Raw genomic sequence first — 27,655 nt, forward strand, 5'->3', positions numbered from 1 at the left:
GCAAGCTTGCCGGCTTTAAAAGTGATAGCATAGCTTTTACAAATGGCTGAAAGTTAATTGATGCAAGGTAAAGTAAATGTCTTTGTAAAGCATGACTAAATGTAGAGAACCTAACTTACCAAGCTGACACGTACTGGACAAGAAGCCAATATGGCAGTATGCCTGGGGTGTCTGCTTTAGTCTTTATACTGAATCGAGTCAGCCTGCAGCAAAAGAGGAGCAAAGCTTCAAGCAAGAGGAAGGAACCAGGTTAGAGTTTAGTTTCTTGCTCAGGGCAACAATGGCTGTGATTTTTCTGGCATTTGTATTACTTTCAGTGATGCAATCCTGCAGCCCCATGGCTACAAGTAAGTCTTTGTAACCAACAGACAACCTGTTGCCCACTGCTGTGTTTGTGTGTGTGTGTTTGTTCTTACTGCCCTGACAGGCTCCTGAAGTATCAGCTGTGTGGTGTCTTTGCTTTTTTTGTCACAGTGACCAGGCAGCTAGTATCTGTCAGCGCTCTTAATTAATTCATGATTTCTCTGTATTTCTCTTACATGAAAATACTGAGTTTTCTTTTTACTGAGATAAAAAAAGAGCTTTTGGTATGCATTACCTACTGTGAGATCATGAGGCATTCTGAACAATGTGTCTTGATGAAAGACGCTCAGTTCAGGAAAACTTAGGGTTACTGCCAGTTTAAGTGAAGACAGTTAATATTGACTGCTCAAACCTTAAATAACATGTGAAAAAACTGGCAACCTGCCAGCATAGATTTAAAACTATGTGACCTGGCAAATAAAATGTAAATACCCTGACTGATTATCTCAATCAGAGAGCTTCACATTGTGTGAGGGTTTAATTTTCCATTTCTGTTCTTTGTCTCTTTTATCTTAAAATAAAGACGGAAGAGACACTATACTGCAAAAAGTATTCAGTTGTCTGCCTTCACACGCAAATGAACTTGAGTGACATCCCATTTTTAATCCACAGGATTTAATATGAAGTTGGCACACCCTTTGAAAATATAACAGCTTCAGCTCTACTGGGAAGGCTTTCCACAAGGTTTAGGAGTGTTTATGGGAATTTTTGACCATTCTTCCAAAACTGCATTTATGAGGTCAGAAACCGATGACTGATGAGAAGACCCAGCTTTCAGACTCCGCTCTTATTAATTTCAAAGGTGTTCTGTGAGATCAGCACTCTGTGTAGGCCAGTTAAGTTCCTATCACTGGAACTAAAAGGCCGAGCCCTACTCCTGAAGAGCAATGCCACACTATAATCCCCTCTCCATCATACTTTACACAATGCAGTTAGACAAGTAGGGTTCTCCTGACTCTGCGGAAAGTTAGTGACCTCTGTTAACTATGTGCCTCGGCATCCACTGACACTGCTCTGTGAGTTTACGTCGCCTACCACTTTGTAGCTGAGTTGCTGTCGTTCCCAATTGCTTCCACTTTGTTATAAGACCACTAACAGTTGATTTTGGAATATTTAGCAGTGAGGAAACTTTAAAACTCACTGCACAGGCAGCATCCTGTCACTAGAATTCACTGAGCTCCTGAGAGCGACCCATTCATTCACAAATGTTTGTAGAAGCACTCTGCATGACTAGGTGTGTGATTTTTTTTTTTTTTTTTTTACTTTTTTTTCTTATATACACCTGTGGCCATGAAAGTGACTGGAACACCTGAATTCAGTGATTTGAATGGTTGTGTGAATACTCATGGCTGTACGGTGTAAGTACTAGTGTTATACAGTGGGGCAAAAAAGTATTTAGTCAGCCACCGATTGTGCAAGTTCCCCCACTTAAAATGATGACAGAGGTCAGTAATTTGCACCAGAGGTACACTTCAACTGTGAGAGACAGAATGTGAAAAAAAAATCCATGAATTCACATGGTAGGATTTGTAAAGAATTTATTCGTAAATTAGGGTGGAAAATAAGTATTTGGTCACCTCAAACAAGGAAAATCTCTGGCTCTCACAGACCTGTAACGTCTTCTGTAAGAAGCTTTTCTGTCCCCCACTCGTTACCTGTATGAATGGCACCTGTTTGAACTCATCATCTGTATAAAAGACACCTGTCCACAGCCTCAAACAGTCAGACTCCAAACTCCGCCATGGCCAAGACCAAAGAGCTTTCGAAGGACACCAGGAAAAGTATTGTAGACCTGCACCAGACTGGGAAGAGTGAATCTACAATAGGCAAGCAGCTTGGTGTGAAAAAATCAACTGTGGGAGCAATTATCAGAAAATGGAAGACATACAAGACCATTACGTGGTCAGTACACACAAACAAAACAGTGAAGAAGGCGCAGCAGCGCCTCTTCTTTCTCAGGAGGCTGAAAAGATTCGGCATGAGCCCCCGCATCCTCAGGACCTTCTATCACTGTGCCATTGAGAGCATCCTCACTGGATGCATCACCACCTGGTATGGCAACAGCACCGCCTACAACTGCAAAGCTCTCCAGCGAGTAGTGCGGTGCTCTGAACGGATAATTGGAGGTGAGCTTCCCTCCCTCCAAGACATCTACAGGAAGCGGTGCCTGAGGAAAGTGGGGAGGATCATCAAGGACTCCAGTCACCCCAGCCATAAACTGTTCAGACTACTTCCATCAGGAAGGAGGTTCTGCAGCATCCGGTCCCGTACCAGCAGACTGAGAGACAGCTTTTTCCATCAGGCCATCAGACTGCTGAACACTTCATAGACACCTCAGCTTCACTACTGGAACTTTAACATTATGCACTCCATACTGTACAGTAACGCCACTGTTTTGCACATGTCTCACTCTGTATATTTTATTTTATATATTTTATTTATTGTTTACTCTATTTAATTTGTAAAATATGTGTACACACACACACACACACACACACACACACACACACACACACACACACACACACACACACACACACGTAGAAAAATATTTAGTATACACATCCAGAAATGCATATACTATTATATATTGTACATATATTTATTAGTTTCAGATGTAGCCATTCTTGTATTTTGCTTGTTTACATTATTGTATTTTGCACAACTCTGTTGCTTGTGAAGCTCGCACACAAGAATTTCACTCACATGTGCTGTACCAATGTACCTGCACATGTGATGTGACAATAAAAGTGATCTGATTTGATTTGATTTGATTTTGATAATCTCCCTCGATCTGGGGCTCCACGCAAGATCTCATCCCGTGGGGTCAAAATGATCATGAGAACGGTGAGCAAAGATCCCAGAACCACACGGGGGGACCTGGTGAATGACCTGCAGAGAGCTGGGACCAAAGTAACAAAGGTCACCATCAGTAACACACTACAACGGCAGGGAATCAAATCCCGCGGTGCCAGACGTGTTCCGCTGCTGAAGCCAGTGCATGTCCAGGCCCATCTGAAGTTTGCCAGAGAGCACATGGATGATACAGCAGAGGATTGGGAGAATGTCATGTGGTCAGATGAAACCAAAGTAGAACTTTTTGGTATAAACTCAACTCGTCGTGTTTGGAGGAAGAAGAATACTGAGTTGCATCCCAAGAACACCATACCTACTGTGAAGCATGGGGGTGGGAACATCATGCTATGGGGCTGTTTTTCTGCCAAGGGGACAGGACGACTGATCCGTGTTAAGGACAGAATGAATGGGGCCATGTATCGTGAGATTTTGAGCCAAAACCTCCTTCCATCAGTGAGAACTTTGAAGATGAAACGAGGCTGGGTCTTCCAACATGACAATGATCCAAAACACACCGCCTGGGCAACAAAGGAGTGGCTCCGTAAGAAGCATTTGAAAGTCCTGGAGTGGCCTAGCCAGTCTCCAGACCTCAACCCCATAGAAAATCTGTGGCGGGAGTTGAAAGTCCGTGTTGCTCGGCGACAGCCCCAAAACATCACTGCTCTCGAGAAGATCTGCATGGAGGAATGGGCCAAAATACCAGCTACTGTGTGTGCAAACCTGGTAAAGACCTATAGTAAACGTTTGACCTCTGTTATTGCCAACAAAGGTTATGTTACAAAGTATTGAGTTGTATTTTTGTTATTGACCAAATACTTATTTTCCACCCTGATTTACGAATAAATTCTTTACAAATCCTACCATGTGGATTCATGGATTTTTTTTTTTTTTTTTTTCACATTCTGTCTGTCACAGTTGAAGTGTACCTCTGGTGCAAATTACTGACCTCTGTCATCATTTTAGGTGGGGGAACTTGCACAATCGGTGGCTGACTAAATACTTTTTTGCCCCACTGTACCATGTCTAGAAAATCTGCAAAAACTGGTTTTTATCGGAATGCTACACTGGTCACTGTATATACAATGTAACAGAAACTGCAGTACACAAAATACAAAATCCTTATTTGGTATAACCTCTGTTTCTTCAGTTGTCCACCAGAGAGCACTATCCTACTTTCCATGTATTATTTTACCATGAAGTAAAATATCTAAGGTGTGTGTGTGTGTGTGTGTGTGTGTGTGGTGTGTGTGTGTGTGTGTGTGTGTGTGTGTGTGTGTGTGTGTGTGTGTGTGTGTGTGTGTGTGTGTGTGCCGCTGGCAGGCCTTTAAAAGTAAGAAGAATATTTCTATCATTCATTAGACAGGAAGGCGGGGTAGGATCATTTAATTTTCTACTTCCTACTTCCTTTTCAGCATAAAATTTGAGTTACTTATAAACAGTTGATTGATATATTGGTTAGTTTTTGTTGAATGTCTATATATGTCACGTGTACTTTATTTAATTAGATTATTCTTTTAAATGTTTTATCTTCCTGCTGTATCAGAGCCTTTTCCAGTTGATATTCTGAATAACATACTATATATACTGTACTCTTTCTCAGATATCTTTATGAACAACCGTGGCCAACCCACCGAGCACACTGGTTTTGCGGACTGTAGCTATTTTGGGAGTTCTTCTGGTGCAGCGTTTGCTCCAGTTCCCTCCCCTGTGGCAACAGCGCCCCGGCTTCTCATCGACACGCAGCTGGCTCAGGTACTGCTGCTGTTATCAGCTTCTTCTGTTTGTGTTTATTGTCTGCTTGTGCAGAATTATTCAATTATTCCAGCATCTAATGTTATTCTTGTTTAATCAGTAAAACAGATTAATTTTTTTCCCAGCCCAATCTACTATCTGACAATCTGTCCCACCCCTCTATATCTAATACCCGGCCAAACCAGACCAGCTCTGGCCAGGATTGTGGAGAATACCACACATCCAACATCATAACAGAAGCCATGCCTTATGGACATCAGTCATACCATGATGCACCAGTTTCTATAGCATTTAGCAGCAGCACTGAACAGACGGCCTCTGCAAGTATTCCCTTTTTGTACCCACTGCCATGCCACAAGTTTGGTTACTATACGACAAGCAGTGGAACCTCCACTGTCATCACTCACACAGCCTCCACCATGGGGGCTCAGGGTGCTGCGCAGCAGGCTCACGGATACCCTCACACAGGGGAAACGTACTCCCAGACTCCCTGCCACTCTCTCTCTTACCTAGCTGTTGTATCTGACCCGGTCCATGCAGCGCTGCCCTCTGTCACAGCAGCTCACTGCTTCTCAGTGCCAGAACAGGTGACATTTACGGGGGCCAAAGGGAAGCATAAGCAAAAGACAGGAGGAGCGAGGACAGCTGCCCCCCCTGTACTTCCATCCACTCCCCCACCCACTAGCTGTCTGGCTAAACTGCTCTCCACTGGGGCTCATGAACGTGAGTGAATTCTGACATGTTCTTCCTCAACTAACAGTTTTTTAAGTAAAACAAAAATAAAAAATGCAGTGGGCTAATGTTTAATTTTGGATTTGTGTTATCAGGAAAGCCAACCCTGGGATTTGATACTGCTCCAGTGACAGCCAAAGCTCAGAGGTCATCATCCTCTAGCTCCTCAGTGAGTGTGGAAAACTGGCTTAGCACAGCATGTCAACAAGAAATAACTAATGAACTTTAGTGACTTTTACCAAGTGCTACTGGAGAATGGATATTCATATCATCAAGGCCACTCAGCATTGTATTACTGATATATGTATGTAAGTATGAGCAACTAAAGGAGTGCTGTGTGCTGGCAATAGACACAGGTGTCCTTAGTAAGCCGCACCTTAGTGTTAATGTTTTTGTAGAAGACTGCAGAAATTTTCAAAAGCTTACCTGATAAATAGGTTACATCTAAAAGTTTACTCATCTAACCTAAACAAAAGAGGACATAGCAAGCGGTCTCTTTTCATTCAGCAAGCAGATTTATGTCCATTATAAGTTCCTAATCTCATATATATATATATATATATATATATATATATATATATATATATATATATGTATATATATATATATATATATATATATATATATATATATATATATATATATATATATATATATATTAGGGGTGCAACGATATTCGTATCGATATTGAACCGTTCGATACAGTGCTTTCGGTTCGGTACGCATATGTATCGAACAATACAACATTTGTAATTTATTTTATCAATTTTCCTTCTGACGATGCTGTCTGTGTGGAGCGCTCAGTGAATCTGTGTTCGACTACTCCGCCTAGGCTGCACTGTCGAGCGCAGATCCACTGAGCGCTCCACACAGACAGCATAGTCAGAAGGAAGAGCACAGGGCTAGCTAGCAAGACAGAAGTTAAGCTCTCCTTGCAACAGGCAAATTGAACCTCATTCAGATCTGGCGTTTGGAATTATTTTGGTTTTCATGTGACGTATGACCCTGAAGGTAAGCGAGTCATGGACTAAAGTAAAATAGTATGTTGGATGTGCCATGCAATGCTCAATTACATTGGTGTGAACTAGTGTGTTAGCGCAGTTAGCTCGTTAACGTGTTGACCGTCTATCCCCATGCACGGAGCGATCGGCGGTAGCTCGTTAACAGAGATTTGCCGTGTTGTGGCGTTAAGGTCATTTCAACGAGATTAACCTGAAAGCACTAGTGGGAACACAACGAATATGACTGCACATTTACGCCGACATCATCCTAGTGCAAAGACAAAAACAACAAGCATGCTACTAACTTTAGCCGAGTCATTTAGACAGCTGTTAGCACATGATTCTCCTTATGCTGCTGAGAATATAGCCCAGAAGAAGCGGATAGTATAGCTTTTATTTTGGAAAGAGCCATTTCTCTGTAATAAACTCTCTTTTCCAAAGATGAGTGATTCCTCAATCAGATACAGGGCTTGCAATATCGCTAGCCCGACGTCCCGGAGCTAGCGATTTTTTCAGTCGGGCTACCAAAATCTATCTCTTCCCTGCCCGTCGGGCTATTGTAGGAAAAATATATGTCAATGCTTTTGCATTCTTTCAGAAATGTAGCTGGGTAATTATGTCATTGGCATCGGTGAGCCACTGTCAATATGTGACATATTGAAGTCGCGTTTGAATTTGCGCTCGTTTTTTTGCTTTCACTTTGCAATCGTGCGAACTGTGTATAGAGAGCGACAGTACTGATCTGTGAGTGATGATAATTTGTGCACCAATTCCTCTGACATCGTCTTATTAATCGTTAGCTTACTATGCAAACATGACAAGTGAAATCTCCCGCAGCAAGCTTAAACATGTGAGAGGTTGATCGCGCAGAGAATCGCTGAGCTTATGTGAGTGCGCGTGTAAAAGCATTTCAGTTCTGCTGAGCCAAATAAGACAGGTCAGGGTGAAGAAGTGACAGCCAAATAAAAGCTTACCACAAAACGGAGAAGTTATGACAAATCAGACTATAAGGCAAAAAGAAAGTGCAGCTTTATGGTTTCATGGACAAAATAATTTCTGTGGCTGCAATATGACGAGCTATATAACCAGGGCTGCACATAAGAAATGGCTCTTTCCAAAATAAAAGCTATACTATCCACTTCTTCTGGGCTATATTCTCAGCAGCATAAGGAGAATCATGTGCTAACAGCTGTCTAAATGACTCGGCTAAAGTTAGTAGCATGCTTGCTTTTTTTTGTCTGCTTCCACTTGTCTTTGCACTAGGATGATGTCGGCGTAAATGTGCAGTCATATTCGTTGTGTTCCCACTAGTGCTTTCAGGTTAATCTCGTTGAAATGACCTTAACGCCACAACACGGCAAATCTCTGTTAACGAGCTACCGCCGATCGCTCCGTGCATGGGGATAGACGGTCAACACGTTAACGAGCTAACTGCGCTAACACACTAGTTCACACCAATGTAATTGAGCATTGCATGGCACATCCAACATACTATTTTACTTTAGTCCATGACTCGCTTACCTTCAGGGTCATACGTCACATGAAAACCAAAATAATTCCAAACGCCAGATCTGAATGAGGTTCAATTTGCCTGTTGCAAGGAGAGCTTAACTTCTGTCTCGCTAGCTTGCCCTGCGCTCTTCCTTCTGACTATGCTGTCTGTGTTGAGCGCTCAGTGGATCTGCGCTCGACAGTGCAGCCTAGGCGGAGTAGTCGAACACAGATTCACTGAGCGCTCAACACAGACAGCATCGTCAGAAGGAAAATTGATAAAATAAATTACAAATGTTGTATTGTTTGATACATCTGCGTACCGAACCGAAAGCACTGTATCGAACGGTTCAATACCGATACGAATATCGTTGCACCCCTAACATATATATATATATATATATATATATATATATATATATATATATATATATATGCGCATGTGTTGGTTCAAACCTCTGCTCTAAATACTCTGTGCCACATCCTTTCAGGGGAAAGTGATTTCATTTTTGTGAGACAGGTCTTCTAATTGGATACCATGTGTTGCTCAGCAGACAAGCAGAGGATCGCATGTAGGTGGACCGTCATCACAGCTGCAGCACGGGGCCGGTTGGTCGGTAGGGATCCCCGTGTTGACACCTCTGCAAAGCCAGAGTGCCACCCTGGGCCACAGTGGACCTCAAACTAGCACCTCCAGAGGCTCTGCTGTGTCTACCCGGCTTACCCACGGTACCTCAGACACTGGCACAACCCTCCTCGTTCCCAAGACTGAGAAGCTGTCACCTGTTCAGCTCTACAGCACTGACAGGAGCAGCTTAACTGGTAGGACCTCACTGCTTCAGGGAGTGATACAACCCCATTTATAAAAAAGTGGTACAGAAAGCAATGATTTGCAAATCTTAAAAACCCTTATTTGATTTACAGTAGAATGTGAAAAACATAGATGCTTAACTGTCAACAGGTCAGCACGATTTGATAGTTGTTGTTTTTTTTTTTTGTTTTTTTTTTTTTAAATCAAATGTGGGTTGTGCCCATGAAAAATGTGCCATCTTCTCTGCAAATGTCAAACAGCTTGTTCTGCTACTGACTCTTGTGTAGTGTCATTCATTAGAGTGGATAATTGAATTCTGAAGAAACAAACCATATCAGCAATTTAACAGTTTATCCATTTAACAAACAGGGACCTTAGTAACATGTGGAAGAACCATACACAGCCACAACAGCCTGGCACCACTTCCTCATTCTGGTCACCAGCTTGGACACACAGTGCTGTGGGATGGCATCACATTCTTCAGCCAGCATTTGTTGTAAGTCAGCCTGTGTGGTTATTAGGGATGGGTATCGAAAACCGGTTCTTGTTGAGAACCGGTTCCCACTGTTTCAATTCCTTGGAATTGTTTGCCATTTTTGCAAACGATTCCCTTATCGATTCCAGTCGCCCCGAATGACGTCACCACGTTGCGGAGCGTCATTTACCTGGCAGGAAACACAGCACCTAAGCGGCTCAAACGCTCAAAAGTTTGATTATACTTTACGAGAACGGATGACAACAGGGCAACTTGCAATACTTGCAAAGTAGATACTTCATTTAAGGGAGGAAACACTACGAATATGCAAAAGCATTTCCTCACAAAACACGCGATGACCTTAAATGAATGTCGTGTTTTTAATTCCGCTCCGGACTCGTGAATCTCAACCCAGCAGCAGCGGTAACGTTTGCACGTCCTCTCCCGTTAATGCGGCAGGTAAATAATCAACTAACAGTGCATATTATGTTAGCGCGATCTGCCTTATTACAAAACCTGCCATTACTGTGCATTTAGGTGATCGTGATGAGAGAGACAGACAGAGTCTGGCTCAGATGCTGCCAGTTCTTGCTGCAGTCTACCGGTAGCATCTCCTTTCAGGCCAGGATAGACAAATGTCACCGAGCAGTGACTAAGTTTGTGGTAAAAGGCTTGAACCCATTTGCCACAGCAGATGCCCCCGATTTTCGGTAAGTGAATGTGTTTAATTGTAGGCAGGGACATTACTGGATATTCTTGTGTAATTGCCACAGAACAATTTATGTTATACTTTGTTATTGCTACAGACGAATATTTATTTTATTATTTTACATTTACAATTTTTTTTTCCTGGGGACCCTGTGACACCCCATTGAAGAGCCGTAGGCTGGATCTCTTAAGATCTCACTGTTGGGTTTGTAAGGCCATGTTACTCCTAAATGTCTACCTTGTTCAAAGAGAAGATATAAAACAAAGTTCTAAGCTGATTAGCTTAGAACTTTGTTTTATAAAAAGGAGAACACTAAGGTCGATTGACCTTAGTGTTCTCCTTTAAAAAAAAAAAAAAAAAAAAGAATCGATAAGAGAATCGATAAAGAATCGAATCGTTAAACAGAATCGAAAATGGAATCGGAATCGTGAAAATCTTATCAATACCCATCCCTAGTGGTTATGTTGGCTGTCTATGACTTGTTCCTTCAGACTTTAATCATCCAATACAATGAACAACATGGCATTTTTAGAGAAGTAAAGTTTTACATCGGTGCAACCCACTCAACCCACAAATGCATTTTCCTTGGAAATGTGGCTTTCCAGCAGTATAAAATTTATTGCCAGCAAGCATTATTACAACAAAGAAATAATCAACTAAGCACAAATTTAAGATTCCTACATTTTTTTGTTTTGTTTTAAAGAGAAAGGCAGCGATTCACCAATCAACAAAAAAACTCTCTTTAAATTACACAGCAGTGGAGAGTAGACTTTATCAAAGTAGATGTCTTTCTGAAAGCGCTGTAACTAAGTTTAAGAATATAATCCACCCACTGTTATCATCTTCAATGCCCTGTACCAACATAGAGCAGAGCAGCTATCTGAATACTACTCCAACAGAGGTCGATTATCTTGTTAATAATTTTACCTCCTCACTACGTACGACTCTGGATACTGTAGCTCCGGTGAAAACTAAGGTCTCTAATCAGAAGTACCTGACTCCGTGGCATAATTCTCAAACACGTAGCCTAAAGCAGATGTCTCGTAAGCTGGAGAGGGAATGCCGTGTCAAAAATTTAGAGGATCATCATTTAGCCTGGAGAAATAGGTTACTGACAAAAAGTCAGAGCTCTTTTGAGCCAACCATCCCTTTAACATTAACTAGTAATGACTTCATGAACTTCTTCACAAAAAATATTTTTATCATTAGAGAAAAAATTACCAATAATCATCCCACAGATGTAATGTTATCTACAGCTACTCTTAGTAACATTGATGTTAAGTTAGACTCTTTTTCTCCAATTGATCTTTCTGAGTTAACTTCAATAATTACTTCCTCCAAACCATCAATGTGTCTTTTAGATCCCATTCGTACAAAACTGCTCAAAGTCCTGCCATTAATTAATTCTTCGATCTTAAATATGATCAACCTATCTCTAATAATCGGCTATGTACCACAGGCCTTCAAGGTGGCTGTAGTTAAACCTTTACTCAAAAAGCCATCTCTAGACCCAGCAGCTAATTATAGGCCAATCTCCAACCTTCCTTTCATGTCAAAAATCCTTGAAAGAGTAGTTGTCAAACAGCTAACAGGTCATCTGCAGAGGAATGGTTTATTTGAAGAGTTTCAGTCAGGTTTCAGAGCTCATCACAGCACAGAAACAGCTTTAGTGAAGGTTACAAATGATCTTATGGCCTCTGACAGTGGACTCATCTCTGTGCTTGTCCTGCTAGACGTTAGTGCAGCATTCGATACTGTTGACCATAATATCCTATTAGCGCGATTAGAACATGCTGTAGGTATTACAGGTACTGCACTGCAGTGGTTTGTATCATATCTATCTAATAGACTCCAATTTGTACATGTAAATGGAGAGTCCTCTTCACACACTAAGGTTAATTATGGAGTTCCACAGGGTTCAGTGCTAGGACCAATTCTGTTTACATTATACATGCTTCCCTTAGGCAGCATCATTAGAAGACATAGTATTTTTACATTTTCACTGCTATGCTGATGACACCTAACTCTATCTATCCATGAAGCCAGATAACACACACCAATTAGTTAAACTGCAGGAATGTCTTAAAGACATAAAGACCTGGATGGCCGCTAACGTTCTGCTTCTTAATTCAGATAAAACTGAGGTTATTGTACTCGGCCCTGGAAATCTTAGAAATATGGTATTTAACCAGATTCTTACTCTGGATGGCATTACCTTGGCCTCCAGCAACGCTGTGAGGAACGTTGGTGTGATTTTTGACCAGGATATGTCCTTCAACGCACATATTAAACAAATATGTAAGACTGTGTTCTTCCATTTGCACAACATCTCTAAAATTAGAAATATCCTGTCTCAGAGTGACGCTGAAAAACTAGTTCATGCATTTATTACTTCCAGGCTGGACTACTGCAATTCATTATTATCAGGATGTCCAAAAAACTTGCTGAAAAGCCTTCAGTTAATCCAAAATGCTGCAGCAAGAGTACTGACAGGGACTAGAAAGAGAGAGCATATTTCTCCTGTTTTGGCTTCCCTTTATTGGCTTCCTGTTAAATCCAGAATTGAATTCAAAATCGGGCTCCTCACATACAAGGTCTTAAATAATCAGGCCCCATCTTATCTTAATGACCTTGTAGTACCATATCATCCTATTAGAGTACTTCGCTCTCGCTCTGCAGGCCTACTTGTTGTTCCTAGAGTATTTAAAAGTAGAATGGGAGGGAGAGCCTTCAGTTTTCAGGCCCCTCTTCTGTGGAACCAGCTTCCAGTTTGGATTCGGGAGACAGACACTATCTCTACTTTTAAGATTAGGCTTAAAACTTTCCTTTTTGCTAAAGCATATAGTTAGGGCTGGACCAGGTGACCCTGAATCCTTAGTTATTAGTTAACTAAGGATTAGTTAACTAATAACTAGTTATTCTGCAATAGACGTAGGCTGCCGGGGATTCCCATGATGCATTGAGTTTTTCCTTTTTAGTCACCTTTCTCACTCACTATGTGTTAATAGACATCTCTGCATTGAATCATATCTGTTATTAATTTCTGCCTCTCTTCCACAGCATGTCTTTTATCCTGTCTTCCTTCTCTCACCCCAACCGGTCGCAGCAGATGGCCGCCCCTCCCTGAGCCTGGTTTTGCCGGAGGTTTCTTCCTGTTAAAAGGGAGTTTTTCCTTCCCACTGTCGCCAAAGTGCTTGCTCATAGGGGGTCATATGATTGTTGGGTTTTTCTCTGTATCTATGAAGCTCCTTGAGGCGACTTTTGTTGTGATTTGGCGCTATATAAATAAAATTGAATTGAATTGAATTAAATTATGGGCCAATATTAAAGTAATGTTCATCAGCATAAAAGAAGTATGAAGACCTTGACTGTCTCTTGACTACTGGTACATTACATAATATCATCAAAAGAGTCTGAGAATGGAGAAATCTCTGTGTTTAAGGGGCAGCACTGATAATAAATACTGGATGCCTGTGATCTTCAGGCTCAGGCGGCACTGCATTAAAAACGTGAATGTAGTCAGGAACACTTCCTGAAACCTTAAAGCTCTGATGTGCAAAGAAGAAGCGGTATGTGAACAAGAAAGTGGTGTCATTTTAACATTGAATACACAAGCAGCTGTTAAAGAATGTTACTGTAAACATTAAAAGTCACAGAGCACAATCTGACTGCTTCAAAATATAAATATTTGTTGTGCTGTGACAGGAGCTGACAACTAACTAATAAGAGATTCACTTGCAGAAACTAATGAGCAGCTGATAAATGAGTTTATTCTTTTAGAACCAAAGTTATTTTGAAAATCAGTTTTCCTGCTTGAGCACTGCAGAGTAAATGTTATTTTAATTATTTATTAATCTGCAGCTCATGACCAAAAAGAGAAACTAAATCTAAATGGTCAATCTTAATTTGCAAAGTGTTGCTTTGTTATCAGTGTCACAGTCTGGCGAGGGCAGACTGTAGGTGTTGGCAAAAGGACCCAAACGCAACTCCATAAACTGAACGTGGCGTAGATTTAACAGAAAATAAGCCGTTTATTGAGGCCAGCAAAAGGGGAGTACAAACAGCAGGACACAGGTGAACACTAAACCATAGCCTAAACTGGGTGAACTAAAGCTAAACATGAAAAACCTTAAACGTGGTGAACTGACATAGAATGCTGACGTGAGGGTATGGATGAGCAGACGACCTGACAAATGACATGCAAAAACAGAGGACTTAAATACACACATGAGGTGATCAGGGGAAGTGGAGACACATGAGGAAACAGCTGACTAACATGAACCTAATGACAGGAGCAGTGAAGCTAAATACAAAGAACCAAGAACACACGACTCCTTCCAAAATAAAACAGGAAACATAATGAAACGCAGACATGACAACCAGAACTTGACAAGGTAAGACACAGACATGAAACACATGAAGAGCAGGGGAGACTTAACATGGATTGGAAACACGAGGGGGAATTAATAAGAACTAAAATCACCTAGGCATGGTAACAAATGAACTTAGAAAACCTGAAGGGCTTAACATAAACTATAAACATCAAAATGAACTAAAACTCAAAACACTGGGTCATAAGACCCAGGACCGTGACAATCAGACTTCTGTGGAGTCTCAAATCTAAACTCATCATTCAATAAAGAATGTTATTTTCAGCCATCCCAAGTCCGTTTACAGTGCACCCTCACTATTTAACAATTATATCTATTTATGGTTGATGGACATTTTGTCAGTTTTGGTGACCCAAATTTATTACACAGCCTATTCAAAAACCTATCATGATAAAAAGTATCATATAGTGTAACAGTGTATCAGTTTAATAGTTTTTGGCCTCTGCACAGTTGGGGGCTGGGCTGCTACAAGCCACTTAGCAACCCACCCCCAACCCAAGCTCCTCCTTTACCGCTCTCCTCACCTTCACCTTTCCTGTTATGAATATTGAGTGGCACATTGAATGCAAAGCCCCAGAGGAGAGCCATTATACCAAAGATAATAACTGCAGATAAAAATATCAATCTTCTTTTGAGCGTACTGGTCCTGACTAAAACTGTACTGCTGAAGCCTTAATTAAATGCCAGCATCCACAGCCACAACATGTCTAGCTGATTTAATGGATTAAAAACTCATTACTGCAGGGTTTGACGCACATAGGTGCATCTGATTTCCAACAAATATAATACATAAATGTCATGTATGTTATTTATTTTTTCTCTAGTTAATTTTCCAACACATCAAGGACAAACATCACCACCAAACCCTCTAGACAAAGCCTCCAACCCAGAGTCTCCACACTCAGGGTTCTCAGGATATGGAAAGCTAGAATCAAGTAAGGTAGGACGTCCTGGATATATTCTTTTTTATACATATAAATATAATCAAGTCCTTGTTAAGTGATGAGTGAGAACATAGGAGTCTTATTGTTATCTCAGTATGAGAATGTGTGTGAAGTGTGACAAATATATTTCTGAGCTCTGCTGTGCGCAGCAAACAGACACCAGGAGGATAACTCACATCTCAGCAGAGCAGAAGAGGCGTTTCAACATCAAACTGGGATTTGACACTTTACATAACCTCGTGACAACACTCAGCTCTCAGCCAAGCATAAAGGTACTGTGAAAACGTGTGCTGCTGCATTTTAGATGGATATGCTGAAAGTTGGAGGCAGATTGTAATATGTAACATGCAAATGCTAAGTCTTAGCATTAACAGTGCAACCAGATTTGAGCTTGTCGATTTAAATAATTATTCATAATGGTGAATAATTTTTGTATATGATTAATGTATGGTAATCCCTCTCTGCTGTGTGCAGATCAGCAAAGCCACCACACTGCAGAAGACCGCCGAGTACATCACTAAGATGCAGCAGGAGAGAGCTCAGCTGCATGAGGAAGCTCAGAAACTGAAAGAGGAGATTCAGCTCCTGAACACTGCCATCAAGTGAGACCTTTAGCTAAGCTCAACCTCTGCCTGTGCATATGTGAGCAGGCATGTAGGTGTATGCAGTGTTGGGAAGGTTACTTTTAAAATGTATTCCACTACAGATTACAAAATACATGCCCCAAAATGTATTTTGGGGCATGTATTCCGTTATGTTACTCAACGAGAGTAACGTATTCTGAGTACTTAGGAGTACTTAATATATTATCATGCTTTTTACAACTACATGAATATTGCTGTGTGATTTATTACTATCAGTGTTGGGGAGTAACGGAATACATGTACCGCTGTTACGTATTTAAAATACAAAATATGAGTAACTGTATTCCGTTACAGTTACCGTTTAAAAAGGTGGTATTCAGAATACAGTTAATTTATTCAAATAAATGGATTACACTGCGTTACTTTCCTGTTTCATATTGTAGCGGGTCAGGACTGTTTGGGTTTTGTTTGACAGCTACGTTCTGTTGTTCCAGGCGGCAGCGTTACGGTTGCCATGGTTACAGGGCGACGCTCTCTCTCTCTCTCTGCAGCTGTGTGTTTCCTGGGTGAGAGAGCACCTTTTCGTTGTTGTTGTTGTTGTGCTAAGCTAACAGGCAGAATGCTACAAGCATAGCTCTAAAGAATGTAGCATCATGGGGAGTGTAGTCCGTGTTGCAGGGAGAATGGACTGCCATACACGTTATGGGTCTGTGAGCGCGAGGAGGGAGAAAAAGGGGAGTGGAAAGGTACGAGTTGTCATCGAGGAAAAACGGGAGCTGGAAGCATGTAAATATAATAAGAACCACTTCAGTCAAGAAGAGTGCCTGACGAGCCCAGTTGTAAGTAAGCTATTAAGACTCTACTGTACACCGTGTTCGTGTTTTCCTCCGAAAACAATAAGTTCCGTTGGAGCAGTCTTTCAACGCCTCTCTCTGTCTCTTGCAAGAAAAGTTGACCCACACAACAAAGTAAAGCTATTTTTCGGCTACGAGCCGACAGGGACCCCGCCGTATTAGTCAGAGGTCCCTTTACTACAGTTCGGAGTCGCGGACCTTCAGTAATAGTAATAAATAACACAGCAATAGTAGTCAAAGGAGCTTGCAAAGAAAAGCGTCTGGACTTCTTTAAGTTGCTTGAAGACGTTTCACCTCTCATCCGAGAAGCTTCTTCAGTTCTAAGGTCAAATGGTGGAGAGTCCCAGATATAAACCTAGTGGGAGTATCCCCCCACAGAGGGACAAAAGGACCCCGTGATGATCCTCTAATCGCCTGAGCCAAGGTGTGAAACTGGGTGTGGGTCCCAATCAGCCAGAGTTTTGGGTGTGTTCATTGTGAAACCTGGCCCCACCTTATCACGTGAATTCCTGAGGTCAGATGGCCCAGGATGTGAGTGGGCATTAAGGCGTCTGGGAAGGGATCTCAAAACTGGATTATAGATGGCAGAGAGTTGGTGTCGTAAACCCCCGCCTCTGTTCAAAGATGGTCGCTCACAGTGGACATAGATGGCTTCTTTCACTCCTCTTTCAAACCATCTGTCCTCTCTGTCCAAAATGTGAACATTGGCATCCTCGAAAGAGTGTCCTTTATCCTTAAGATGCAGATGGACTGCTGAGTCTTGTCCTGTGGAGGTGGCTCTTCTATGTTGTGCCATGCGCTTGTGAAGTGGCTGTTTGGTCTCTCCAATGTAGAGGTCTGGGCATTCCTCGCTGCACTGTACAGCATACACCACATTGTTAACCAGTTTTTGTCTGAGCGTGTTGCTGGGTCTGAAATGCACCGGGATGTCATGCTTGGAGAAAACTCTCCTGTGTTTTTCTGATACACCGGCTACATAGGGGATGACAATGTTGTTGCGTCTATCCTTCTTATCCTCCCTCGCTGGTGTCTGGTCTTCTTTTCTGTGCCTCTTTGCTGACTTTAAGAACGCCCATTTAGGATAGCCGCACGTTTTGAGTGCTTCCTTTACATGTGTGTGTTCCTTCTTTTTTCCTTCAGGCTTAGAGGGAACATGTTCTGCCCGGTGGTGTAGGGTCCTAATTACCCCAAGTTTGTGTTCCAAAGGGAGATGGGAGTCAAAGAGGAGGTACTCACACACACGGACCAGTACCTCCTCTTTGACTCCCATCACCCTTTCTGAGAACCTTCACAGACACACAGCAATAGTACATTCACGTTGTTGTAAAAAGCATGATAATATATTAAGTAATCCAAAGTATTCCGAATACGTTACTGTCATTGAGTAACGTAACGGAATACGTTACAGAATACATTTTGGGGCATGTATTCTGTATTCTGTAATGGAATACATTTTAAAAGTAACCTTCCCAACACTGATTACTATTACTGAAGGTTACTCGCCATACCAATTCCAATTAGATTTTTAAATCTTAATATAAAACGAGTAACAGTAGGGCGGACATTAGGTAAGGCTGCACTTTTTGCATATGTGAGCAGGCATATGCTCACATATGTGTAGAAAACTATTCCGCGCATATATAAAACAGGTCCGCGGCTCCGAAACATAGTAAAATGGTAAATGGTAAATGGCCTGCATTTGTATAGCGCTTTTCTAGTCCATAGGACCCCAAAGCGCTTTACACTACATTCAGTCATCCACCCATTCACACACACATTCACACATAGCAAGCTACATTGTAGCCACAGCTGCCCTGGGGCGCACTGACAGAGGCGAGGCTGCCGGACACAGGCGCCACCGGGCCCTCTGACCACCACCAGTAAAGGGACCTCTAGCTAATACGTCGGGTTCCGTGTCGGGCTCGTAACTGAAAACTAGCTTTACTTTGTTGTCTGGGTCAACTTTGCTAGCGAGAGACAGAGAGAGGCGTTGAAAGGCTGCTCCAATGGAACTTACTGTTTCGGAGTAAAACACGAACACAGTGTACTGTCGAGTCTTAATAGCTTACTTACAAGTGGGCTGGTCAGGCACTCTTTTGGTTGTAGTGGTTCTTATTATATTTACATGCTTCCATCTCCTGTTTCTGGTCAGTAACACCTCGTACTTTTCGACTCTCCTTTTTTTTTCCTCCCTCGCCAGACACATAACGTGTATGGCAGTCCATTCTCACTGCAGCACGGACTACACTGCCCATGAGCCTACATTCTTTAGGGCTATGCCTGTAAATATTTAGGGGCCACAAGTAAGGATGACATGGGCCGTGAGAATGAGACACAGGCATTAGAGCCTCTTAATCTGTGTTTTGTTTGGGTTTCCACTGGCCTGGAATTACCAAAAGTAGAGAGGGCATAGCCTTACATATAAAACAGGAAAAGACCACCATGTAATCCATTTATTTCAACAAAGAAACTGTATTCTAAATACCACCTTTTTAAACGGTAACTTTAACGGAATACAGTTACTCATATTTTGTATTTTAAATATGTTACGCTGGTACATGTATTCCGTTGTATTCCTTGTATTCCCAACACTGTTTGCGTATACTTTTAATGATTTCTTTGAGCTGTTCCTTTGCCAGGGTAGAAAGATTTCCCAGCATGCATGTTTAATAATTTCAAAAAGTTTGAATTTGTTCAGGATTTTCGCTGATCCACAAATAGTCAAATTATACATTCAGGCTCAAATATATACATACACTCACTTGTATCTTTTAAAAGGTCAAGGCCAAGGTATATTAACTTCTCATTAGTGATCATGATGGACTACAACTGGTAGTTTCCTCCTTCCTGTCCTTGCCAGCATATAAAAAAACTTATTTTACAGAACTCATTGGATTAACCAATACTCAGAACAATGGGTGTATCTAAAGTCAAAGCAACTCAAAATCAAAGGTGAACTGCAGGTTTACACAAGTTGGGAAAAGCTCTTGGAGTCATTAACAAACATTTGCAGATTCCAAGATCAGCACTTCAGACAACTGTATGTAATTCACAAGTTTCAGTATTCAGGTGTGTCACCACTGTTCTAATTTGTGGACTATGCTTTAAAACCCGGTGAGTGTGAGGAAACCAGTTTAAATGCATGCTACCGAGTCTGCCAAGAAGAGTGGTCAAATATATAGCCACAGTTATGCTAGATGGTTGTTAAGGGTTACCAAAGACATCTGGTCAAGGTGCAGCTTGCTAAGGGACATTTAATCAAATTGTTTAGGTTGTGTGTATATATTTCAGTCTGAATGTATAATTTGCCTATTTGTGGTTCAGAAAAACTTTTTTTTTTTTTTTTTTTGGTTGGTTTTTTTGTTTGTTTGGTATTTTTTGAAAGTCATTAAGGATGTATTCTGTAAATCATTAATCCCTGGAAAAAACTCAAAGAAATTATTAAAAAAAACAAAACAAATTGCCATGACATTGCAGTTTTCAACAATCCAATCTTACCCTGCTGACATGAAGATGCTCTGGACTGCTTTGTTGACTTGGTTTATTTCTTGGTGCAGTACGTGCCAGCAGCAGCTACCAGCCACCGGTGTCCCCATCACACGCCAGCGCTTTGACCACATGAGGGAGAAGTTCAGGGAGTATGTCCGCACACAGACTCTGCAAAACTGGAAGTTCTGGATCGTATCCTTATGCATGTAAATGTGTGAAATGTTCATTGGAACAAAAAAATGCCACAAACTTAAAAAAGGTTAGACAAAACAAATGACAGCAGTATAATTGGAGGCTGAGTAAATGTTCCACTCTATTCCTGTGGGAAATTCCTATATTTCACATTGTTTCAAAACACCATTGGTGAGAATCCAAATAATGTTCAATAAATACACTTTGGTACAGTACATTTCCAGGCCTGGGCTTGTTACACATTTCATATTTAACAATATAGCTGTAGTTTAACTTGTAGTTTAGTTTAGTGTGGTATATAGTTTAGAAAAAGCAAAGTTATTTTCAATTTGGGTGTCTCTTAGCTGATGAAGTCTGCCCACTTTTGCTTCATATGCTGCAGATGAAAATGAATGGTCTTTTGATAGTAGTAGTATTAATTAAACCATTAAAAACACTTTATTAATGCAGTGCTGTTCTCAGTGACATGTCCCTTTAGCACAGTAAAGGTGGGCACTGTGGTTTATTTTGTGTTTCATACACTCGCATGTCCACTTATTGTTGACATGTGTTATGAGATTTTTAAAGAATGTCTGACATATTTAAACTGTGGAAGCCAGTTGAAGCAAAAAAAAAAATGCATATATTAAGCAAGATATAAAATAAAGCCAAGTTTATCCTTTTATCACTACATCTTTCCTCAACTTGGTGTCAGTTCAGTATCATCATGGAGCCGCTGTTTGAGTCATATAATGGAATGGTGTCAACTGCCAGTGTGGAGGACCTTTGTCGATCCACTCTGACCTGGATGGATCAGCACTGTTCACTGCCTGCTCTAAGACCCAGTGAGTCACATATACCTGCAAATCTCAACTGCCCACACTTACAGCCAGCATGATAGCAAGAATAGTTAACTTGTTTTTGTACTTTCCTCACATGTTCTCTTCAGTGGTTCTGAGTTCACTCCGTCTCTTGAGTACCACCACGGCCATCCTGACAGATCCCAGCCTACTGCCCGAGCAAGCCACACTCGCTGTCACCCAGGGTGACCCTGCTGCTGCCCTGGACCACTCCTTACAGCCTGCCCCTCGGCAGTAATATACACCCCATGTTACCTTTGAAGAACAGCGTGAACGGAAACCCTTCAGAAGGCAGAGGAGACCACATATTAGAGAGCAGCCTGTGGAATGATTAAAAAAAACACTCGGCTCAGAGACTTTTAAAAATGCATCAGATTCTCAATAAAAACTCACTATCTGCAAAAAAAAAAAAAAGTACTCCAGTATACCCAACAGTCATAGAAATGTTATCCATGTGTGTATATATATATATATATATATATATATATATATATATATATATATATATATATATAGCTATAGCAGAGTATACTGACTGCCAGAGCTCTTAAAAACACTGACCTGTTAAAATGCTGAATAATAAATTATTCTCTGACCTGCTTGCCACACATGTAAGTGTGATAAGCATTGGCTCTTTCAATTATGCAGGTCAATTATAAATCATTCTCCTAATAAGCAAAAGAAACCTATTTTGGACCCGGGATGGTACAGAAATCCCTTTGGGGTTACAAGGTAAAAAATCGACAAGCTCAATCATGTGGAGCCTATGCACTGTGGTGACCCCTTGTGAATGATGGAGCAGTAGCTTTAATATCAATAAAATTGTCATTGGAGAGCCCTTGCAACTAATGTCATGTAACAGTTTCTACACTGTGCACATTGAAACATGGCCTGTAGTTTATTTTCTGCACTGGTATTAAGCTTTTCTTTATCCTTCTGGTTTGTCACATTGGGAAAATTGTGCCCCATTCAAATTACCTAAGGAAGATCAAGACCTTGAAATTAAAACATTCAAAGGGAATTCTCCCATCACCATTACAGCTTTCACACTGTGAAGTGTCAAGCAGCAGATGAGTCTGCTGTGAAGTTTTTCTTTTGGGAGATATGACTTCAAAATTAGAAAGTGAACTGGTCCGCTGTGGCATACAAGGCTTAGTATTAAATCCTTCAAGCAGAAATACTGTGGAATCATCCCTCTATGCAGTAGCGGTTTTTGATACGTGTCGCCCAAAAAATGCTCGTACTCATGCTGCCCCAACATCAGCCAGCGCATATTGGGAATGGCATAGGCACCGATCGGTTTTCTATTGCCCATTTGCTGGGAGTAAGGACGCCCTTCGTTTGCGAGGTGTGCCTGCTGCTTGCGGCACAGGGAGGAGAGGTCGGGGCGGCGGGGGATTCTCTGACTGGCTGGAACAGCATCTAATAACCAACTCGCAAAATAAAACAAAAATAAAAACAAAACAACAAACACGAAAACACCAGACATCATGATACAGACTTTTAATTTGCACCAATGTTTTTTCTAAATTCTATGCGCGAAAAGTGAGCGCAAGAGCCCTCGGTGCGCCTGCTCGCTGCTGAAGTCAAAGTAAACTTTATTGTCATCTCCGCTATACAGTCCAGTATATATATATAGAGAGAGACGAGACGACGAGGCTCCAGTTACAGCAGTGCAAGTAAACAAACAATAAATATAAGAAGAGTAAGAAAATAAATATACACTTTAGGACCAGGGGTGAAGGGATCAATAACAATTTAAATTTTATAATTTACAGTTTGATTTGATTTAAAGTCTCACACACAACCCGTCGAAAGGGGAGGGGGGCCGGCTGCTTCCAAATAGAGCACATTTCATTCATAATGCTGTAAATCCAAGCCCATTACGTATTCATGATTTGAATCCTGGGTTGTGTGAAGTCCCAGAAATAAACCCTAGACAAAGTGAATCTGTGAACTAAGGTGTTGGTCTATTAGGTTATGTTGTGGCAATCCTCGGGTTGGGGGATTTGTGTTCATACTGGAGTGCAAAATTGAACTTTTCTTGTCCATCTTCCATTGGTTTTAAAGCCATCAGGTGCTCAGTTTAGAAAAAATAGAAAAGAAGAGGAGGAGAAACGAGCAAAAGATACAGGTAAGCAGATGTATCATTGGATAATGGCAGGTCATCCTGAAACAATCAGAATACTTTATTACTAAGGAAATTATGTGGATTACAGTTGCTCCAAAACGAAATGGTAAAAATAGTAACAGTAACAGACTAAACTCCAAACAATACATTATGTTACAGATTTAAATATTAATTAGTCAATGTCAATTGTTGATTTGCCCTGTTCTCATTGTATGACGAATTATGATGACTGTTTGCCGTTTGCATACAACACATACTCTCTCTCTCTTCATATGTGTGTGTGTGTGTGTTTCTCTGGTGAAATTCAGTATGGTTCTGACAGTTTTATGTTAATGTACAATGCTTAATATGTTTTATATGTATGTGTGTGTATGTGTGTTGGGGGGGGGGGGGAGGGGGGGGGCCGCCAGAGGGAGTGTTCGCCCGGGGCGCCAAACAGGCTAGGACCGCCACTGCCTCTATGTGTCTCTCTCACTTACTCAGTGTGCTTGGCTCCATGCTGCAGTGGCTCCTCCGGATCCATAGAGGGCACTGTGCTGCAGGCAGGGTCTGACAAGCGCAGTGTAGGGGTTTTGTTCCCAGAGCTCCTTGGTGCGCTGTCCACTTCAGCACCACAAAGCCGAGCGGAGGCAGCGGGCTAGCTAACACGGGTGGGACTGAAGATACGGCTTAACATCAGCACCAGCGCCAACCCGAGTCCCAGATACAGAAAATACTGAAAATTAGCCAGCGATATTCGACAGAAACACCGACAGCAACGAGTCAAGCGACTACAAAAAAGGTAAGAGTTTTCGAAGAAGCTCAAATAAGATCAAGTTGGTGGATAATAACGGGCATCCCAGAAGAAAAACGCGCTCCCCTTCCCTTCCTGCTTCATAAATACTGCATGACCTTATTAAGGCTGTGTTTACGTTAGCTTCCAGTCCTGTTTGCACAGCATGTATTCGCCTTATTGCGAGTTTATTAGACACAAAGAGGGACACTTCAGTGGTATAAAGCTGTAGGGTGACCGTATGGGCAGCCTCTCCTCGCTTTGCAGATGGTGCTGTTTTATAACTCGTCGATTTCCGCCCGCTTGCTACCCTGTGACCAGCTGCTGTTTCCTTTTTATTCCCCTCTGTCCTGGCTGCGGGACATTTAATATCTCCGCTACCGTTTTGTGAACCAAGTGGCGTGTTATGTGGCTAAACCGCCTCCGGTGTACCGCTGTTCATTTGCGGAATTAGCCAAGACTGACACAGCAGCAAATTCATCTGTCAAGCTCTGGTTGCATATGTGCATTTGGGTTAAAGGAAATATGTGTAAGCGTGTATAGTTTACTAGTGAATACTTAAAGCTTTCCTATGGGACACCTTATCAGTGATTGTGAATACTTTATGAAAGATATCTATCTATCTATCTATCTATCTATAGCACTGTAAAACTAACGTGTATTGCTGTGCTATATGTGTGCAAATGAACTGTGTGGTAGGAAAGACCTAGAGAAGAATCAGAGTTGAAGCAGATCCCATAGGGATTAGTGTTTGTTTGTTTTTTTTGTTTTTTTTATTAAAAAAAACAAACATGTTTTTAAAGCATTTATATAATATAAAAGTCGGTATTGTGAATATCATCATACATTTTAATGTATGATGGCTTCATCACCTTTTCCAGGTGATGTCAAATCCCCCTGTGTAATGGAGCAAATGTCATAACGGTTCTTCTTCATAATAGTGATATATGTTTAAATATTACAGAGTGAATACAGCATAATATACGCTCACTGAAATCCCTTCTGTGATAGTCTGGTTACTGTTGCGGAATTTCCCCCTCCTGCTTCTTTAATCCATGAAATTGAAATGTTATAATGTGACACTGGAAATGAGCCAAAGACTTGGTGGTTCCAGCTTTAAATGGTTGTAAATTCTATATTTTACAACTGCTTGTCAGACAAAAGCATCTCTCTGAAGATGTCCCCTTGGGCTTTGGAAAAATGTCACAGACATCTTTCTGTGCTTGCTAAACCAAACAATTAAATAATTAAGGAATATGATCTAATGGCAAAAACCTACAATCCATCATACTGCTGCTTAATTATATTGCGATATGCAGCTCCTGGGCAAAACTCACAAATCCCTCTGCTCTCCGTGCCCACATAGCAAATCACTGTTTGCCTCAGTCCTTATGAAAACCCCATGAATCAGTAATCAGTGCTCTCTTCGTGATCGGGCAATAAGAAAAAGCCAGCAGGAGTCGAGTGAGTGACAGGACATTGGCGGTGCTGACCTGATACTCTGTTACATAGGACTTGGAGCGGCGCCTTGCTGGCCTGGCCAAACGAAAATACTGACTGAATCTCTGAAAGCAGGAGGCTTCCATTTTGCCACAGCGCTGCCATCGGTGAGATAGGCCCAGGTGAGGTAAGAGGCTGATAGAGGGATTAGCTAGTATTAGGATGTGGATGCTCATAGTGGTGTGAGAGAAATGTCACTCACTCCCACTCTATCTTCCCCTGCCGTCTCTCTCTCTGGCTCCTCTGGCTCCACAAAGCATCTGTCTCCTGCTTGCTCTGCATTCACATTGATCCTAGATGAGCAGTGATACCCCACCGCCATCGTCCCCACCTACCCTCTCTCCGCCAGCACCACAACCACTCTGCAGCATCTCAGTGGTTCTCCTCACTGTCCCTCATCGCCACATGCCGCTTCATGCCTCCCTGCACTCTCCTCTCATGGAGACACACACACACACACACACACACACATGCCTGCTGCTGTCCTGATTCCTCCTCCTCTTTCTGCTCTCCTAATATACTTAGATTGAGTAAAAAGGAATACTATGTGAAGCAAACAGAAATAATATTAAAAGATTATGGGAAATACTGAACTATCCCAAGTATTTCATTTGTAATGACCATGAAGAATACAATATGGATGTTGTGGCAAATAGTCTCAATGAATTCTTTGTAACTGCTGGACCAAATTTAGCCAGAACAATCACTTATCCTGGGAAAGCACAGGAAAAATCGGACACACTGATTGATAGAAATCCATATTCTATGTTTCTCACAGCCGTTGATGAAAATGAAGTTTTTGAAATTGTCAAAAAATGTAAAAATCAGAAATCTTTGGATTGTAATGATATTGATATGATAGTGGTTAAAAGAGTCATTGAGGCTATTATAAAACCGTTTACATACATCTGTAATTTATCATTTCAAACTGGTCAATTTCCAGATAGAATGAAAATAGCAAAAGTTATACCTCTCTACAAATCTGGCAACAAACACTATTTCACAAACTACAGGCCTGTCTCTTTACTACCTCAATTCTCAAAAATTCTTGAAAAACTGTTTAAAAACCGACTGGAAAAATTTATAGATAAGCATAAACTACTCACCGAGAGTCAGTACGGATTCAGATCAAGCAGATCAACATCATTGGCACTATTAGATTCAATAGAATACATCACAAATTCCATAGACAAAAAGCAATATGTGGCTGGGTTATTCATAGACTTGACAAAGGTATTTGACACAATAGATCATGATATATTAATAAGAAAACTGTAACGTTATGGTGTCAGAGCGGTAGTTTTAGATTGGGTCCGGAGTTATTTAAGTGATAGGAAGCAGTTTGTGAAATTAAATGGTGGTTGCTCCTTATGTATGGACATTGCTTGTGGTGTACCCCAAGGGTCAGTTTTGGGTCCAAAATTCTTCAACTTGTACATTAACGACATCTGTAAAATGTCCAAAGTATTAAAAATGGTTCTCTTTGTGGATGATACAAACATTTTTTGCTCTGGTGATGATCTGCAGAGTTTTTGGGAGGATATGACTAATGAAATAAGTAAAGTGAAGTTCTGGCTTGATAAAAACAAATTATCATTAAATTTGAATAATTCAGTCAGTGAAAATAAATTTTTGGGGGTAATAATAGATGAAAAACTTAACTGGAGAGCTCACGTAAGATATATTCATTCCAAAGTATCATGAAGCATTGCAGTACTAAACAAGGCAAAACAGGTATTAGACAGGACATCACTTCATATTCTCTACTG

At 41.2% G+C, this 27,655-nt stretch overlaps 2 protein-coding genes across 10 annotated transcripts in view; both read left to right on the plus strand.

Moving 5' to 3' along the window:
• Positions 1 to 21,957, plus strand: part of mlxipl (MLX interacting protein like) — a 30,368-nt gene extending 8,411 nt beyond the window's left edge. For 2 of the 6 annotated variants that reach the window (XM_085288344.1, XM_085288346.1), the window contains 10 exons: positions 4,820 to 4,971; positions 5,097 to 5,694; positions 5,799 to 5,872; positions 8,747 to 9,017; positions 15,406 to 15,521; positions 15,675 to 15,797; positions 16,000 to 16,127; positions 20,521 to 20,644; positions 21,339 to 21,468; positions 21,573 to 21,957. In XM_085288344.1, the coding sequence (XP_085144470.1) occupies positions 4,820 to 4,971; positions 5,097 to 5,694; positions 5,799 to 5,872; positions 8,747 to 9,017; positions 15,406 to 15,521; positions 15,675 to 15,797; positions 16,000 to 16,127; positions 20,521 to 20,644; positions 21,339 to 21,468; positions 21,573 to 21,721 (1,865 nt within the window). In that variant the 3' untranslated portion in view covers positions 21,722 to 21,957. Of the gene's footprint in view, positions 1 to 4,819; positions 4,972 to 5,096; positions 5,695 to 5,798; positions 5,873 to 8,746; positions 9,018 to 13,250; positions 15,522 to 15,674; positions 15,798 to 15,999; positions 16,128 to 20,520; positions 20,645 to 21,338; positions 21,469 to 21,572 lie in introns of those variants that run through there. The other 4 variants (XM_085288345.1, XM_085288349.1, XR_014894090.1 and 1 more) reach the window with 3 other exon arrangements.
• Positions 21,958 to 24,186: 2,229 nt separating this feature from the next.
• The window catches only part of srrm3 (serine/arginine repetitive matrix 3), a 142,896-nt gene continuing 139,427 nt past the window's right edge, over positions 24,187 to 27,655 (plus strand). For 2 of the 4 annotated variants that reach the window (XM_085288350.1, XM_085288353.1), the window contains exons 1-2: positions 24,187 to 24,395; positions 25,899 to 26,013. The gene's annotated coding sequence lies outside the window, so the exon portion shown is untranslated. The remainder of the gene's footprint in view (positions 24,396 to 25,898; positions 26,014 to 27,655) is intronic. The other 2 variants (XM_085288351.1, XM_085288352.1) reach the window with 2 other exon arrangements.

This window comes from Mchenga conophoros, linkage group LG10 (assembly GCF_057382185.1).
Source record: "Mchenga conophoros isolate Kocher_MC1m ecotype Shallow Benthic linkage group LG10, M_conophoros_male_GT1.1, whole genome shotgun sequence".
Taxonomy (NCBI): domain Eukaryota; kingdom Metazoa; phylum Chordata; class Actinopteri; order Cichliformes; family Cichlidae; genus Mchenga; species Mchenga conophoros.